This window comes from Azolla caroliniana, unplaced genomic scaffold, assembly GCF_043228905.1.
Source record: "Azolla caroliniana isolate FFs.n. ecotype wild unplaced genomic scaffold, voAzoCaro1.0.p SCAF_15, whole genome shotgun sequence".
Taxonomy (NCBI): Eukaryota; Viridiplantae; Streptophyta; class Polypodiopsida; order Salviniales; family Salviniaceae; genus Azolla; species Azolla caroliniana.
The window spans coordinates 12228955-12246010 of NW_028230450.1; the positions used below are offsets into that span (position 1 = coordinate 12228955).

A 17056-nucleotide genomic window follows, 5' to 3' on the forward strand; every position below is an offset into this window, starting at 1 on the left:
AGTTATACACTCTTATAGTATGTATTTAATAAAGGTTATTGTTTAAAATTTCAATCAAATCTCAACTAATATTATTAGTAAAGAAATTAAGAATAAATACTTGAGAATATATACCATTATTACATGATAATGATATTATTTTAAGCGTGTTATAAAAAACATATAATTTTTGGATTTCTTTTATATAGTATTAATATATTATAATACACACTTCATATATGTATATATAATAAGTGACATATGTATATGTATATAATATATATGACATGGAAAATAGAATTTTCACATGTCATTTGACATGCATAATTTGTAGGGGCCTTTCGCATGAAAAATGGATATTTAAACTTTATATGTCACTTGACGGGCATTTTTATTATGTGTTGACGGTCAAAATGGCCTTCGACGAGCATGACACCCGTCAAATTCCTGCCCTGATCCACATCATTCTACCCTCTACATCTCATTTCACTACTTGTATTTGTGGGGAAGAGATCATTATCACCCTTCCCCTGGAGGTCAAATATACTATTATAGAAGATAAAATACACAATTTTAATGTATGGGTTACAGAATTGATAGAATCAACACTTCATAAGAGTTGCAACTTAAACCATTACATTGCATTATAATGCCATAATAGGTAAAATGTCTGTTCATTGTTTTGGTATTGTTGAGATGTCAGTATTCATGTGCAGGTGCCCTATATTGGCATATAAAAGATTTGGTGCCTATTTGGCCTAATTAAGTCGGTTATAAAAAGACTTTCCATTGTATTCCACAACGAAGAATAGATGTATCAAAGTTGTATGTCAAGGTTGGATTATCATTGTCATCTGCCACAAAGTTGATGTCATTCTGTAGATAGGACTACATCTAACAAAACCATTTCTCATTTGAAGAAATACAAGAAAATAATAATTTGAAATGATGAAACCAAAAAGGTATTAAGAGACCAGATTTCTTATATATATATGATTATATCATTGATTGGGAGGCTGTCCAATTCCTTTCCATAATATCAGTCTTTTCTGGTTTTATAGACACAGGTTCTTGAAACATGGTATAGAACGACAAAATCAATAACAAGTCTGTGTATGCTAGACATCCTAAAAGGATACAATGCTATACATGGTACACATAATTCATGGCAAACAAAACTGTTCAGTTATACCAATGCAAAAATAGAAGGGCAAGAGGAAAGACAATGAAGAAAAGAATGAGGAAAGTCCGACTACTGTTGGATCGATCAATCGCTTTGCGTATCTCTTTGTTTCCTTTATCCACATTTTCTGTTGCAGCCACAGCCTACATCAAGTAGACCAGTGAAAAAAAAAAAAACCTTACAAGAGAACAAAAATATGTAATAAACACTAATTGTTTAAGAGAAGGAAAATAGAATTAATAGAACATACAATATTTTCCTCATTTAAAGGCAGTGCCACCATGATATTAAAAAAAACTCACAGGGGGAGGGGGGGGTTATCTACTGGAAAATAGCATCTGCCTCCATGATTTCAATAAAATAAATAAATAGCAAACCTGCTGATATAGTATTTCAATTTGTTGCGCTTGCTGAAGAACATGGGTTGAAAACAAGTGATTTAAAGCAGACATCTCGATCATCTTTCTCTCTGTCTCTTGTGCAGAATCTAGCAGATTCATAAGCTCCACCTATTACACATGTTTTTCACACGGATTTGTTCATGGAAGGACAATGCGTATATAAATATACATGTGGATAATGCTCCATGTATATGTACGTAAGCATGACAATTATGTATTATATATAGACCTGCAAGGCATGAGTCTCATCATCCAACAACTGATGCTTTGACTCTAATTCAGGCCGACTTTCTTGTCTAGTGGCCTCTACAATATCAGCTCCCTTTTCATTTGTCCTCTGTGCAACCATCCCTTTTCTCCATCGTGGCGTAGTTTTTTCAATAGCTTCTTGAAATCGCACCGCACGTAAGCCATCAAAATATGCAGTCACTGAATGCAACCGTTCACTCAGAATAAGCACCTGGAAAACATAGCTAAAATGTTTATTTTCATTAACTAAAATTTGATTCACTTGCAATTTTCAACATCTTGAAAAGGGTAAAATGACATGGTGACGACTCATTATGATGATTCTTTTTTTAAAGGCCCTCTACAAATATGTCCTTAACTAGTGTACAAGGAAAATGGGCAATTGAAAGTAAAACGTAGCATGATGAGGATATTTAGAAGCCAAAGATAGAATCAACTTATTGTACAGAATACATCTCCACAAATGATAATAGTATTCAAAGCTCACATATATTCAAACACCAACAGTAATGGTGGCCCCACTACATACATTAGCAGTCTCTTTTCATCTTTGCTAGATCATATACTTGAATTTTTTGCTTATACCAGTACATTTTAGAATGCAAAAGCCACATGTGGCATTTATACCCAAAGAATACCATGTTGCATTCACTAATTTGAAGCCCAAATCAGACAAGTTGGATAGTACAGCCCATCAACAGTGAAATATTCAATGACTGGAAAAAAAAAAGTTATGCCCTCGTAATACTATATGAATCAAAATTGTAGCATCACGAAAGGATAGATCAGGAAAGTCCATAAATCAAATCTCTTTGAAGAGCTCTTCTTATACATAAATTTAGCTCTTCTAATACCAAAAATATTCATGTCAAAGTCACACATCAGCAAGGAAACCAAGAGGAAATCATACCACACCATGCTGGTGTGCAACTAAATCAGCATTAGAAGAATTGCCAATGAGTCCACCAAGCCATTTGCTTTGACCTCCAGTTTCATCTCTGCCAATGGTATTCTTCAAAATTTCTACACGTTCTCGACAAGTCTTAACAAACATTCCCACCTGAAATGAGTAAGAAAACGTACTGTTGCTCAGTTCCCAGATTATCCTGTTTCATGAACTACATCCTTATTTGCTGGCAGTTACGCACACATTTATCCTATACATGCAACCCAGAAGAACATTCATCTTATTCCATATAAGATAGGTATCAATAAAAATAATTTCATTAATTCCTTTCATAACATCCGGTAGAGAATCACAATCAAAATACACACGTAACAAAAATTGAAGTGGATGATGTCTTCTTTTAAATAAGGCTCCATTGATGACTTTCAATAGTGGACTGATATATATTCCATTGACAGTAGACAATCCAGCATTTTGAACAAAATGAAAGAAGAAAATTAGTATTTAAAATTTAAAATTTTAAAATAGCATACCTCATGCTCAATGCTGTCTCGATCTTGTTCGGTACTTCGATGACGATCAGTGTAATCTTTGTGATGTGTTACAATAAATGTGTGCAATGTATTGATACTTCTCATCTGCATGACATAGAGATTACATCAACAATGTACGAGAAAGGATCTCTAGTTGGAAACTATGGGCTGCAATAGCAGGAGCAGAACATGCCATTTACAGAGAAGTAAAATAACTTAGAAAAGTCAGAATATATCAGCATATCGTTCCTGGTACTGAGCATTTAAACAGCATTGCTGCTGGAAGTCAAGTCAAAAAGCTGAAATAAAGAAAGAATGATATATTAATGTCTTTTAAGAGGCCAAAATGGCCTATAAGACCAAACAAGACATTACATCTTAAGCTTTGTCTCATCTTTGAGAAAAACAAATCAAAATAAAATAAATATTACTCAGTAAATAATTATTAATGTTATATTGAAATGGTATTCTTCAAGATAATAATGTGAGAAAACTGTTACGAACAGTAATAACATGCCAAAGAGGCTTCCAGCAGCAGAAAAATAAACAAAACAAGGAGTATTTTTTAGTGACGCTAAAAGCCTTTAAATACAAAAATGAGACTGCAGGTTCATAGAAGATGCACTTATGAAAGGGAATAAAATATGTCTTGGAGCATAATGAATTAAAATAGTTGAGCAGTGAAGAAAAAATTGTGAGGGTTTTGTCCCTCCTACTGGGAGAAGTCGGCAGTTGAATTGGAGGAGTCGACAAGCCAAATTCAGGATGGTCGATCGGATCGACCAGCGAGTCGACTGTGGTAGTCGACTATATTGGATGGACGATCCAAGTGAATGACTAGGCCGACTAGTTGAGCCAAACTGATGGTCGATGACAAAGTCTGCTAGTCAGACCGACTCGATAGTCGACATAAGAATCAGCTAGTCAAATCGACTAGACTATCGACTTGTGGGTGGGACAGTCAAGTCGACCAGTCAGCCGATTAACTGCTATTATTATAATATAATAATAATAACTTATTTCTTATATAAATATGTGGAGCTAGGGCAAACTTTAAGGGGGAAATTGTGGAACTGTGCAGAACAGTTAAGAGTGCTCAAAGAGAATAACAGAGAGAAGTAAGGAGACAAGAGGGAAAATGAGCGTAGGCATAGTTAGGGGAACGTGCCAAAACCTTAAGTGAGGATTCTCTGATCTTCAGAGATTTGTAATCTGTTTCTATTGTACTTCTGTCTATAGTGAAAATCTGTTGCCCCGTGGTTTTCCCTGTTTTAGGGTTTCCATGTAAAATTTGTGTACTATATTTTTTTGTTTTCTGTTCTGTACATTTCAGTCTCTTTCTCATCTATCTACGATCCTAAGTCCTAACAAACTGGTATCAAAGCTTGAGGTGCAAGATGGAAGGTGGTGTGAGTGGTTTTCCAGGAATGATAGTCCCAAACTGACACAACTACTCTGATTGGAATATCAGGATGGAAGATCTTTTGATAGTCAAAGACCTGTACAAGCCCATAGACAAGAGTGAAATACCCACAGGGGTGTTGGAGTCTGAGTGGAAAGTCTTGAAAAAGAAGGCAATCGCCACATCACACAGTGTGTAGACATAAGTGTTCTACAGCATGTGGTTAACGACACAGCATGAGGGGACGTGTTGAGAATCAAGCTCAATTTGTGTGAACATGTGCTTATGAAGAAAAGGACAATGTGTGAAAAAGTGTGTGAGCACACTTTATTGTAATTGGTGTAGTTGTCGAGTGTTAATGTGGTCAAAGAATATTACATATTCTTATGACAAAAACGTACTCAAGTGGATATCTTGGTTAGATTCCACCAACACATTTAATATGGCAGTCCCTTGAGGACTTCTATATAAAACCCCCTTTGCCCATTCTATTTAGTTGATGATCTTTAGTTAATTAATATAGCTCTCTTCAGTGCATAAGCTGCCATCCCCCTACTGCGTGTTTTCTTATTTTCTGGTTATTCTCTCTGATTCCTTCTCTTGCTTATACACACACACTATGCTTCTGAATATTCAACTCTACTAGAGTTAGATTCTTTACAATGTATATATCATGTAAGCATGATTAACTGGAAAGTTACATTAGAAATTTGTTATGAAACTTTATGCATGATAATATAAGTTTAAAATACCATACAATTTCAATTCCAGCACTTGTGAAGGCAGACCGCCCGATAGCTTTTGGCATGATCAAAGAGCTTGTCAATTTCATTATGGTTGCCTATTGCAAATGTAAGATACAACACATATTTAGTGAATTTGAAATACCTAGCAGTCTAACAAAATTACATTTAAAATACTAAAGCATAATTAATGCAAACAATGCAACATTGTTGCAAGTGAATCCTTTCTTGGTAGCAACATTCTCCATCTGAAGGGATAGTGACTAAAGAAAGAGAAACTTCTCACATGATCGTTCCTCATCTTCATGCTCTTGAATACCATATAATGACTGAAGGGTGAGCTACTCTCTTACAACCGTTAATCATTAAAGATCTCATGCCGCTACTCAGGCTCTATAAGCATCAATGTTTTTCTACAACAGGGAATCAGAAATGAATAGTGTACACAGCATCGAGCCTTTAAAGGGGACGAAAACATCCCATATGATCCATTATGGAATTCTTACATGTGTACATGCCCACGCATGGATAAGTTACATAAAGATATAGTTAACCTTGAGAACTTGATAGTTTCGCAACATTTTCCGCAAGAAGGTTAGTTCCGTCGATTAGCATCAATATAATACTGACAATGTATCATAATATAAGTAGCATTGAAAATACACATTTTATATCTTTGACACTAGTGAAAGATGCTTTATGAAAAATAAAACAAGGATGTGATCTAACTAACCTCATCCAGCCCTTGCTTGACAGCCACAGCACGAATGCAAGTTTTGAACTCATTGGTTATATCTCTTGCTGTTCCCATCTTCAGCGGCGAGAGGATACTTGATCTCTAAGGTCAAGTTGACATTCAAAGGCAGCCCATGGAGGATGGAATGCTTCACATGAAAAAGTTATTTGAAATCATCGGTAAATCCTTGATAAAAATCTATTTATTATGCTTTGTACCTTAAGGGCAGTTAGATTTATAAAGGCAAAAATAATAAATCCATGAGAAGGATCAAATGGTTTTCACAAGTTCTAAATTCACAAAATAGCTCGTTAGATAAAATGAGAAACCTACATGGCAATATCTATTGGTCAAAAGAAAATAGAATGATATTGTGCAATGTTACACCATGATATGTTGTCCGCATGTATGGAATATGATAAATTCATGACACCATTGGATGATAATGTGAAACACTGCATCATGATATGGAATATGATGATTTCTAGGAAAAGTATTATCGTGCCGGTGCAAATTTGAATCATATCATGTAGTCTATATGTGCAATATGGTGATTCTCGAACAAAATAGGATGATATTAGTGTTTAATGTTGCATGGTGAAAGTCGTATGTCCATGTGGAATGTAATGATTACTAGACTAAATATGGCAATCCTAGAGTGAAATGGTGCATCATGAGATGATGGAATATGATATACTCGTGTCTGATGTTGCATCAAGGTATGATTAACGTATATGAGGAATAGCAATGATTTTCTGACACAGAATGCTGATAGTAGTGTGCAAATGTTGCATCATGCAAAAGGTTAACACTAGTGTAAAATTGTTGTGTGTCATGACATTTTTGGCGATTCCACGGATCTATACGATGGAATCTGCAAAGTAAAGTTTTGACTGATTCCCCCAGGACATAGTGATTGATCCATTCAAAGTGATTACAACATTGAATCACTGGAATCGAGGGGAGAGAGAGAGAGAGAGAAAGAGGGAGAATACCTGGTAAGTCTTGTTGCTTGGCGATGGAAAGAATATACCAGTGAGATTCGAGGAACTTCTTGGGCGTCGCAACAATCCATAACAAGCTGTTTTTAGGTTATATACATGTTAAAGCAAATTGTTTTGAGCAAATTTATCCATATATTTCTGCAAAACAGAACCTAAAAATTGGGGCTTTTGCTCCTATATGCATCGAAAAGCTGAGTATTAGCTTTATATATGCTCTCTGAGGTCAAAGATAACATTAGTTGTTTTTAAGCATGGATTAAAGTTCTGAAATTCTCTACGCAAAAAAATTAGAGATCAATTTTTGTGCCCAAAATTGCTTATTTTTGCCCCGATTTCTCTTGTGACCTTTTAGAGCTATGGTGCATTGTTTCTTGAGGTTAGTTTCTAATTTTGGTACATTTGACCTAAAATTCTAGCAGGTTAACCTCTATATTGTGCAACTATAGCATCATCCTCCTCAGATGTGAAGAATCTATTTGAGATTTGACGATTTGCGGGAACGAGTTTTGACTTGTGGAAGGAGAGAATGTAAGGAATTCTCTTTCTAAAGGATTGTGATAGGGCATTGGAGGCAGAAAAACCAGAGAACATGTCAGAAGATGCATGGAGGATTTTGAACAAAAAGGTTAACACATATATTAAGATGGTTGTTTCTAATGAGATTTTGGTAGATCTCAAAGGCTTGATATCTACTTTCGAAATATGGGCTAAGCTGAAGGCTACATATGAAAACAATACGCTTTTAATCAAGTACATCTAATGCTAAAGCTTGTTGGCTTGCAGCTGGATGAATCTAAGAGTGCAACTAAACACTTGTCTTTGTTTACAAGCACCTTACCATAGCTACAAGACTCAGGAATGGCTCCTTTTGATGACAAGCTCAGGGCCATTTTCTTGCTTATGACACTACCTGACTCATGGGAGACATTGGTAGTCTCATTGTCTAATAACCCCAACTTGACCTTTGATGGTGTTAAGGGTTCCATACTCAATGAAGATATCAAGAAAAAAACAAGTGGACAAGGTGGCAACTCAATCAACATGGTTAGAGGTGGGACAGACAAGAGAAGTAGATATGTACACAAGAACAAAAGTAGAAGCAAGGAACGGGGAAATAGCTGCAAAGGTAAAAGCAATGATGTAACATGCTATCAGTGTCGCAAGAAAGGCCACAAGAAACCTAATTGCCGCTATTACAAAGCAGAACTTGAAAAAAAGCAGAATTTTGGAGATAAGAAAAAGTACAATATCGATGCACATGACAAACAAAAGTATAAAGAGAAGGCCAATTTGGCCTCCTAATGTAATCATTGAGGAGCTATCAGATGTTAAGGACATTGTATATGCCACTTTTTCAGCTGATGATACTTATGCATATGATGCCTCTGTAAATGTTCATTCACAAGATATGTGCATCACTAAGAATGTTCTTATTGATACTTTGTTGACCGTCAATGGTGCATTGGCCCAAACATAGATAGTAGTTGACTTTGGTGCTTCATTTCATGTGACTTCTATCAAGGAGTGTTTTTCTACTTTTATTGCACGCAACCATGGCCATGTATACCTTGGAAATCATGCATGTTCCATTGAGGGTATTGGCATTGTGCATTTTTCTACAAATGGCACTAATGAGTTAGTTTTGCATAATGTATGTTATGTACTAAGGATCAAGAAGAAATTGCTTTTTGCGGGTCAAATGAATATGCATGGTTATAGCATTCTCTTTGAGAGAGGATCATGGAAAATGACAAAAGGTTCAAGGCTGATTGTGAAAGGCACAAAGAAGGGAACTCTTTATTGTTTACAAGGAAATGTTATATCAAGCAAGTTTATTGCTTTGGCTGAAGTTCACTCCCATATGAAGTTGTGGCATAAGAGACTTGGCCATATGAGCCAAAAGGGTCTTGCTAGGCTTCGTAATCTAATGAAGCTTAATGCTAAAGGTACAAAGCTCAACTTTTGTAATGAATGCCAATATGGAAAGCAAGTAAAGCGTAAGTCTCGTAAGTCTTGTGTACTTGATCTTGTTCATTCTTATGTGTGTAGCATGCCCACCAAATCTATGGGGGCTGTTGTGTATTTTATTTCATTTGTTGATGATTTCTATAGAAAAATATGGGTTCAATTGCTTAAATCTAAAGATGAAGACTTAACTGCATTTAAGCATTTTCATGCATTTGTGACTACCCAAACAGGCAGAAAGCTGAAATGTTTGCGTACGAATAATGATGGTGAGTATACAAGTGCTGAATTCAAGAAATTTTGTGAAATTTTGGGTATTAAGAGGGAGCTTATTGTTCTATACAGCCCCTCTTCTAATGGTGTGGTTGAATGATATAATAGGACACTTTGTGAGAGGGTGAGATGCCTACTGTCCACCGCTAATCTCCCTCATGGATTTACGTGTCTTTAAAAGGTGACATCCCTGAAGAGGTTTGGTCTGGTAAACCTGCTTCATATGATCACTTACGTGTCTTTGGCTGCGAGGCTTTTGTACATATAAGGCTTGAGCTGAGAAACAAACTTGATGTCAAGTCCATTAAAGGCTTCTTCATGGGATATGGTGAAGAAGGCAAAATGGGCTACAAGATTTGGATACCCCAACTCAAGAAGGTTATATGCAACCGGGATGTTTTCAATGAGGCAAGGCTGCTTCAAAACAATTGTGCCTCAAAAGATGACCATAAAAGAGTTAGATTTCAGCATGACCAGCCACCTGTTAGACTTAGTTTTGACCATCAGGATGCACCACAAAGGACTGAAAATATTGATGATCCAGTGCTTTTGGAGCCAAAAGACAGCAAGATGAGGATCCTGAGGGGAATATGCAGCCAAGTAATAACGCTGAAAATGGCACTGAAAATAAGGGACAGTAGCCTAATAATGATGATTTAGACATACCACCTGATATTGACCCATTGCCTGACAATGTGGATCATTGGGTGAGACGTTCTACTCGTATTAGACGAAATGTGAGTAGATTTGACCCCTCGCTGCACTACATAATGTTGATAGCTGAGGGAGAACATCTTACATATAAAGAGGCAAAGGCATGTGAGCACAACAATAAGTGGGAGCTTGCTATGCAAGAAGAGATTAAGGCTTTGTATTCAAATAATACTTGGGACTTGCTTATTGCACAAGGATGCACTACATAATGTAGATAGATGAGGGAGAACATCTTACATATAAAGAGGCAAAGGCATGTGAGCACAACAATAAATGGGAGCTTGCTATGCAAGAAGAGATTAAGGCTTTGCATTCAAATAATACTTGGGACTTGCTTATTGCACAAGGATGCACTACATAATTTGATAGATGAGGGAGAACATCTTACATATAAAGAGGCAAAGGCATGTGAGCACAACAATAAATGGGAGCTTGCTATGCAAGAAGAGATTAAGGCTTTGCATTCAAATAATACTTGGGACTTGCTTATTGCACAAGGATGCATGCTATAGGTAGTTGGCATGCAAGGAGGCGTTGTCGCGATAACGCTCGTGCGTGGTACTATGTACTCGAGCGGGACCACAGAGTTCTTAGACCAAGGAGTCAGCAAGGTGGGGGAAGATCGGAGATTGACCTTTGTCGAAGACGGCACCTTGTCGGGCTAAGGTTTGTCGACCTTTGGGCTCGTCGACCTTTGGGCTTGTCATGCTTTGGGCTCATCAACCTTTCGCACTCAATGACCTTTCTTGTCGAACAAACTAGACAGGGAAAGGACGACTACCACGATATTGGTGGGTTTATACAAACTAGACAAGGATATCTTACAACATTAAGGGTTACAACAATTAAAGACAAACTACCACGATACCGGTGGGTTTATACAAATGATCATACGATTAGAATACGAACGAGAACAAAGCAATTGAAGGGATGGCTAAACGATTCCAGTGAAGGTGAGTCTAGTGGCCGTTGAGACTTCGACTAACTCTGTTGGCTACATTGCCATGCATCGGATTATTGCCCCCTTCCTTTGATGCCGCCAACATATAGTGTTCTCTGTGGTGGAGAAGATGATCGAACTTCAGAAATAGTCGTAGGAAGATAAGCTCAAAGTGGAAGAAGAAACCCAAACCCAAAACTCTAGAGTAAGGAGAAGAATAGAAAACAAACCCTCACAAGACCTAAGGCTACAAGGCAAAAGAAACCCTAGACGTTGACAAAAAGAAAAGGAAACCCTAAACTTTCTTACTAAGACGATAAAGGAGGAGAAGAAGTCAAGCCCAAAACCCCTAAGTCCTCTAGTAAGTTGAGGAGAAGTAGAAGAAAAAAAAAAGAAGCCCTAACGGTCCACATCAAACAACAAAAACGGTACCCAAAATAAACTTCCTTCTCTTCCTTTTGTAGAGAAAAAGAGGAGTCTATTTTCGGCATTAAATGCACTTATTCCCCTCCTTTCTTCGAAAAAGGAAAGAGAATAAATAACCTTTTATTCACGTTGCACTGGTAGAGATTTGTGTTGGAGGGTGGCAGCTCCAAACCTGCACTCTCTTTCATCTTTATTATCTCTGTACCACATTCTCTCTCTTCCCAAATTCTTTTCTCTCTAGAATCTGCAATGCTTTAAATGCCTTTTGTCTCTTCCACTTTTTCCAAGATATTCCCTTTTTTTATTCCTAGTTTATTGTACCTGTTTGGTAGTACAAGAGTCTCTTAACTACCAAACAACCATTCCCAATTTTGTATAAATAGGCTTATACCAGCCTCTTTTGTAATGAGATTATTTTCTGCTGCTACTTAGAAACATGCACAACTCTTTGGCTATGTCTCTGCTCTTTGCAACCATTTTTTCTACTACTGTCTAACAGCCTTCTCATAGCTTGGCTGTGTCTATTTTGTTCTAACTCTTCCGCTGCTTCTATTAACAGCTTTTCTCACAATTTGAACTCTGCACCCCGACAAGCCCATAGAATAGTTGTAACCACTAGGCTATTCACTCTTGTTTATTTTTATTTTTCTTTGTATACTTATCTTTTTGTAACGTGCGTGGACCTTCACCCCTAAACCCTAAACCCTCTGCTCTTTGCAACCATTTTTTCTACTGCTGTCTAACAACCTTCTCATAGCTTGGCTATGTCTATTTTGTTCTAACTCTTCCGCTGCTTCTATTAACAGCTTTTCTCACAATTTGAACTCTGCACCCCAACAAGCCCATAGAATAGTTGTAACCACTAGGCTATTCACTCTTGTTTATTTTTATTTTTTTTTGTATACTTATCTTTTTGTAACGTGCGTGGACCTTCACCGTTTCTCTTTTTCTACCTTAGGCCACGCCACATCATGACAACACAACGTGGTCGAGATGTGGCATGGCCAAAGGGAGAAAAGTGGGAAAAACAAGGGTTCACTCACATCATTGAATATGTAAATAAGAAACATGAATATAATACATAAGTGTGAATGGCCTAGTGGTTAGAGCCATTAAGTTAGGATAATGGGGTGCATAGTTCAAATCTCTGTCAATGTGAATAAAGGTTCACTTATTCCCTTTCTTTTTCGAAGAAAGAAGAGAACAAATGCATTTAATGCCGAAATAGGCACCTCTTTTTCTCTAAAAAGGGGGGAGAAGAGGGTTTATTTCAGGTCGCCCATTTTGTTGTTTGAGGGGATCATTAGGGGTTTATCTTCTTTTCTTCTTCTTTTTCTAGAGATCGTCATTTTTGGAGTGAAGGGTGTACTACTAGGGTTTGGCTATTATTATTATTCTTGAGAGTTAGGGTTTTCACTTCTCTTTTGTGAGTATCTAGGGTTTCTTCCTCTCTACTCTAAACTTTAGGTCTTGTGGGGGTTTGATTTCTAGTCTTCTTCTTACTCTGAGAGTTTTAGGGTTTGGGTTTTAGGTTTCCTCTTCGGTTTCTTCTTCGACATTTCAGTGGTTATCTACTTGCGACTATTTTGGAGGTTCCGTCGTCTTCTCCACGGTGGAGAATGGTATATGTCAGCGATTTTGGGAGAAGGTTGGGCTAACTCGTACCCCAGTTGTTTAAGGGAGGACGTAATGGCAAGAGAGCTACTCCGATTCGAGGCAATGTGGTCGTCAAAGGTAGTCATGCTCAGCAGCCCACTATATTCACCTTCACCAGATACTCTTTAGCCCCCCTTATTGCTTGTTCCGTTGTCGTTTGTGTTTTAATCGAGTGGTCGATTTCATAAAAACCACCGAAATCGTGGTAGTTTGCCCTTAATAGTCGTAATCCTTCATTTTGTAAGATATTCTTTGTACATTTTCCCCACATTTTTGTCTTAATCTCGTGTATAACCCCTCAGCAAGCAACCACACCAAGATGCAAAACCCCTCAGCAAGCAACCCTTATTTACGCGGAACCGACATATCATGCCACCAATGCACCAAGAACAAAATGGTCATAGCCATTGCCATGTCCATATAACTATATGTACTATGCAAAGGTTCTTACATGTTTCCCTTGATCAGAATGCTCGTTTCGGAGATGCCCACAAAACTAGCCTAGGTCACATACAATTCTCCGACATCCCTTGCCAGTGACACAACCTCAACATTTCCCATACAAAAAGCCTTATACAATCATTGTGAGGGACGACCCCAACAGGCTGCTACCCACCACGAACCCATTTTGTGCTTCCCCTCTTAACCTCTCCACCCTCAATCCATTAACACCACTCACCCGTAGCTTTGCCACCATCTCACAGATCAGAGGTCAGTCGTTGCTGCTGCAGAACACAAATCCGCCGCTACAATCTGCAGGTCACACAGATCAGTAATTGCTGCAGACCGTCAGACATAGATTGGCTACAGCAAACCAACGACTGGAAGTTGCAGCAAGCCGGTCTACAACCCCTCCCCCATCTCTTAGTATATAAAGTGTTAGAGAGAGTATATATTGTTACACTCTTTATTCTCTCTTTCCCTTTGCCCTTCTTTGCTACCATACCCCATTGGGGGGAGGGTTTAGGCCCTCATGACTCCACCCTTTCAACAGGTTGGAGATGAAATAAGACATTCTCAACTAGACCCCCATATGAAAAGGTGTCTTTCCAATACATTACTTATCTTACGTTTGATTATGCAGCAGTATTGGACCTAGCTACATTTTAGCTAGTATTTCCTCATTGTACTACCTTCGGCATGCAAGCCTTAACTAGATTTGGGAGCTGTTACAGCTCATCGTCTTTTGTTCTACATGATTATATAAGTATCTCGGGTTCTTTGATTGCTATTCATCCACATTGTTTCTGAGCATCAACATAATAACACTATTCTTTTTTACTGTTTCTGAGCATCCACATTGTTTGATCAATGCGATCATTCTTGTACTATTTCTCTTGTGTCATTTCCAATAGTAGATTGTCTCATGGTCGGAATTTCGGCCTTTAATAGATTAAAAATTATTTCTTTCTTTCCCTTGATGCACAAAAAGTATCTTCTTTTATTCTATCCCAATCGCATAAATCTGGTTGATTTTCCCTATTTCCACCGTCAAATCTCTCTCCATATCTCCATGTATGCATTATCTTTTTGTTTCAGAAACCCTGGAGGGTTTACACATACATAAACATGTCTAATATGAGATTAAAAAAAAAAACTTCTTCCTTGGCATGGCTTTTCACACCGTAGCATCAAAGTCAGAAATCTGGGAAGAACCTAAGTTTGATCCTCACCAAGGGATCATCCCCATCCCATAGATCATATCATTGTCAGGTGGATGTTTAATAATATCTCCCCCTCTCCCTCATTTCATCTCTCTTTCTCCATCTCCCTCATCCATCACTCTCTCTCCCTCTCCCTCACTCGTCAGTCTTTCCATACACACAGAAATGAGAACGATTTACTTTACCTGAATATCGCTGGCGATGTTCACGAGCGCCGTGATGTGCGGGAGAATGCGGAGCTTTGGGACGGATGGCAAAGTGTCGAGAAAGAAGGGAAACGTAACAAATCCACAGAGAGGCAGATGGAGTTTTGGTTGCTTGAAGAGGAGCAGCCTGCCATAGCCTAGCTTAGGGTAGGGTAGGGTCCACTCCCTCTCTGGCTACCACATATATGTATGTATGTATGTATGTGTGTGTATCTAAAGAGAGTCCTGTTTTTCTTCTCCTCCTCCTCTTCTCTTTTTGAGGTACACAAACTCTCTAGGTTTTGAGACCTACACCTGGGTCCTGGACCTTCCCCCCTCCTGCCATTTCTGCTTACTTTATACATGACATGTACATAGTTACTCGATGACCGGCTAGGGCATCTGCACTTACTTATAGTTAACCAATGGCCGGCAAGTACATACCCTTAGGTCCCATGGACACCGAGAGAGACTGTCGCCTGCCTCTACCAATCGGCAACAACTAAACCAAACACCGCGAAACCGCAGCTTAACGGTTTAAGCAGTTCAGTTTCGGGGTTTACCAGTTCGGTTCGAGCCTTTATCGATTTAACGGTTTTCAATTTTAAAGGTTTGAAACCGCGGTTCAAACATTTTAAACGGTTTGACGGTTTAGGATTGACACTCGATAATTTTCTTAACTATTTTTTTGAACATTTTAAGCCTAATTTTGATCTTTTTGAGGAAAATCTTTAAATTTTAATAAAATTGAAATATCCAAAAATTTTAATTTTTTAAAATAAAAATGTGAAATTTTGAAATTTGACCTAACGTAAAAACCAAAACCGAACCGCGAAAGCGTGGTTGTAACGGTTTAAAGGTTTGAAAGATTCTAATACCGTTTCGTTCGAGCTTGAATTTTTTGTAATAGTTCGGTTAAAATAGTTTTGTAGTTTGGTTCAATTCAGTTTTTAACGGTTTGAGTTTGATACTCTCGAACCAAACCAAACCATTGCTAATTGTTACCTACCTCATCAAATGTCGATGGCCACTGCTTCCACCCTATTGGCCACAATCATCTCCATCAGCCTAATGTGCATTCCCACATGCACATACTTAGAATTTTTTGACCTTCCATTTTCTTGGTAAGAAACGAATTTTGCTCTGTCATTTGCATTCATCATGATTGCTAAATCAGTGACATTGTGAGCTTTGTCTACGTGATCGTACATCGAACACATTATGTGGTCGAATTCAAAGACGAAAGGTGATGCTTCTACCAATCGTGATGTTTGACCATGGGAGGTATTATATCGTTTTCTTTCAAAGGTACATCGGGTATCACAAATGGTAATTTTTGTGGGAGATTTTGACATACGACCTCTCGATGAGCATAAAACCATATAGTTGACGGCGAATCAAGCTAAAAAAAATGTATTTGCATTCCATTAGGGATTTGGTCATTGTCATGCCTATAACATCTCCAAGAGTTTCGTTGTGTTAGGGAAAATACCACTTTACCAAGAGCATATTCACAATGCTCGTGATGACAAACTTAAGTTATAAAAAGATTTTATTGTAATCAATGTCAATCTTTACTAGTATAACTTCATGCTTATATAGATTTGATTGTAATATGGAACATGAAAGCAATCATTTGTTGGAAATCTCTCACATAGGACAATGCAATATGATGCTAAAATGAAAATCAATCGATCAATGAATATGACTCTTTTCTCTTCAATTTTGCCAAAATTATGTAAATGTCTAATAGTATGTTGCAAATCAAACAATCAATAAATATAACACTTTTCTTCGACATGTCAATCGGTGGGGGCATGAGTTAAGGTTAGAAAAAGTCTCTATGTTCTTTGCTAGGAAGTAATGTGACAACATCCCCCTTTGACATACATAGATTGATAATTTCAATTTTGGAGGCAAAGTGGTGGCTACATGCATGAATTTTGCACAAACAAGTTGCTCAAGCATGATGGGGATGTTAATTGGGGTGTTTACAATCATGATGATTGAGATGTCAAATTGTCTCGAGCCAAAACGAATATATTTATCACATAAAGAGGATGCCTCGTGGGGAAAGGAGAGTGAGAGACTCAGTG

At 37.7% G+C, this 17056-nt stretch overlaps 1 protein-coding gene and 1 pseudogene across 1 annotated transcript; one reads left to right on the forward strand and one right to left on the reverse strand.

Moving 5' to 3' along the window:
- Positions 1-935: 935 nt before the first annotated feature.
- SYP81 (syntaxin of plants 81) lies at positions 936-15148 on the reverse strand. The gene is made up of 8 exons (XM_087331215.1): positions 14961-15148; positions 6131-6281; positions 5412-5495; positions 3253-3357; positions 2723-2872; positions 1793-2023; positions 1540-1671; positions 936-1305 (listed from the first exon to the last, which is right to left on the reverse strand). Exons 2-8 carry the CDS (start codon positions 6206-6208, stop codon positions 1162-1164), a joined length of 924 nt encoding a protein of 307 aa, XP_087187341.1. The 5' UTR covers positions 6209-6281; positions 14961-15148; the 3' UTR covers positions 936-1161.
- Positions 9490-10742, forward strand: LOC147854640 (uncharacterized; annotated as a pseudogene).
- Positions 15149-17056: the final 1908 nt, after the last annotated feature.

Coding starts and splice junctions, on each gene's coding strand:
- SYP81 (XM_087331215.1), bottom strand. CDS start 6,208: ATGGGAACAGCAAGAGATATAACCAATGAGTTCAAAACTTGCATTCGT. Junction 3,358..5,411: donor CAAGTGCTGGAATTGAAATT/GTATGGTATTTT, acceptor TATGTCATGCAG/ATGAGAAGTATCAATACATT. Junction 1,306..1,539: donor TTGAAATACTATATCAGCAG/GTTTGCTATTTA, acceptor TACTTGATGTAG/GCTGTGGCTGCAACAGAAAA.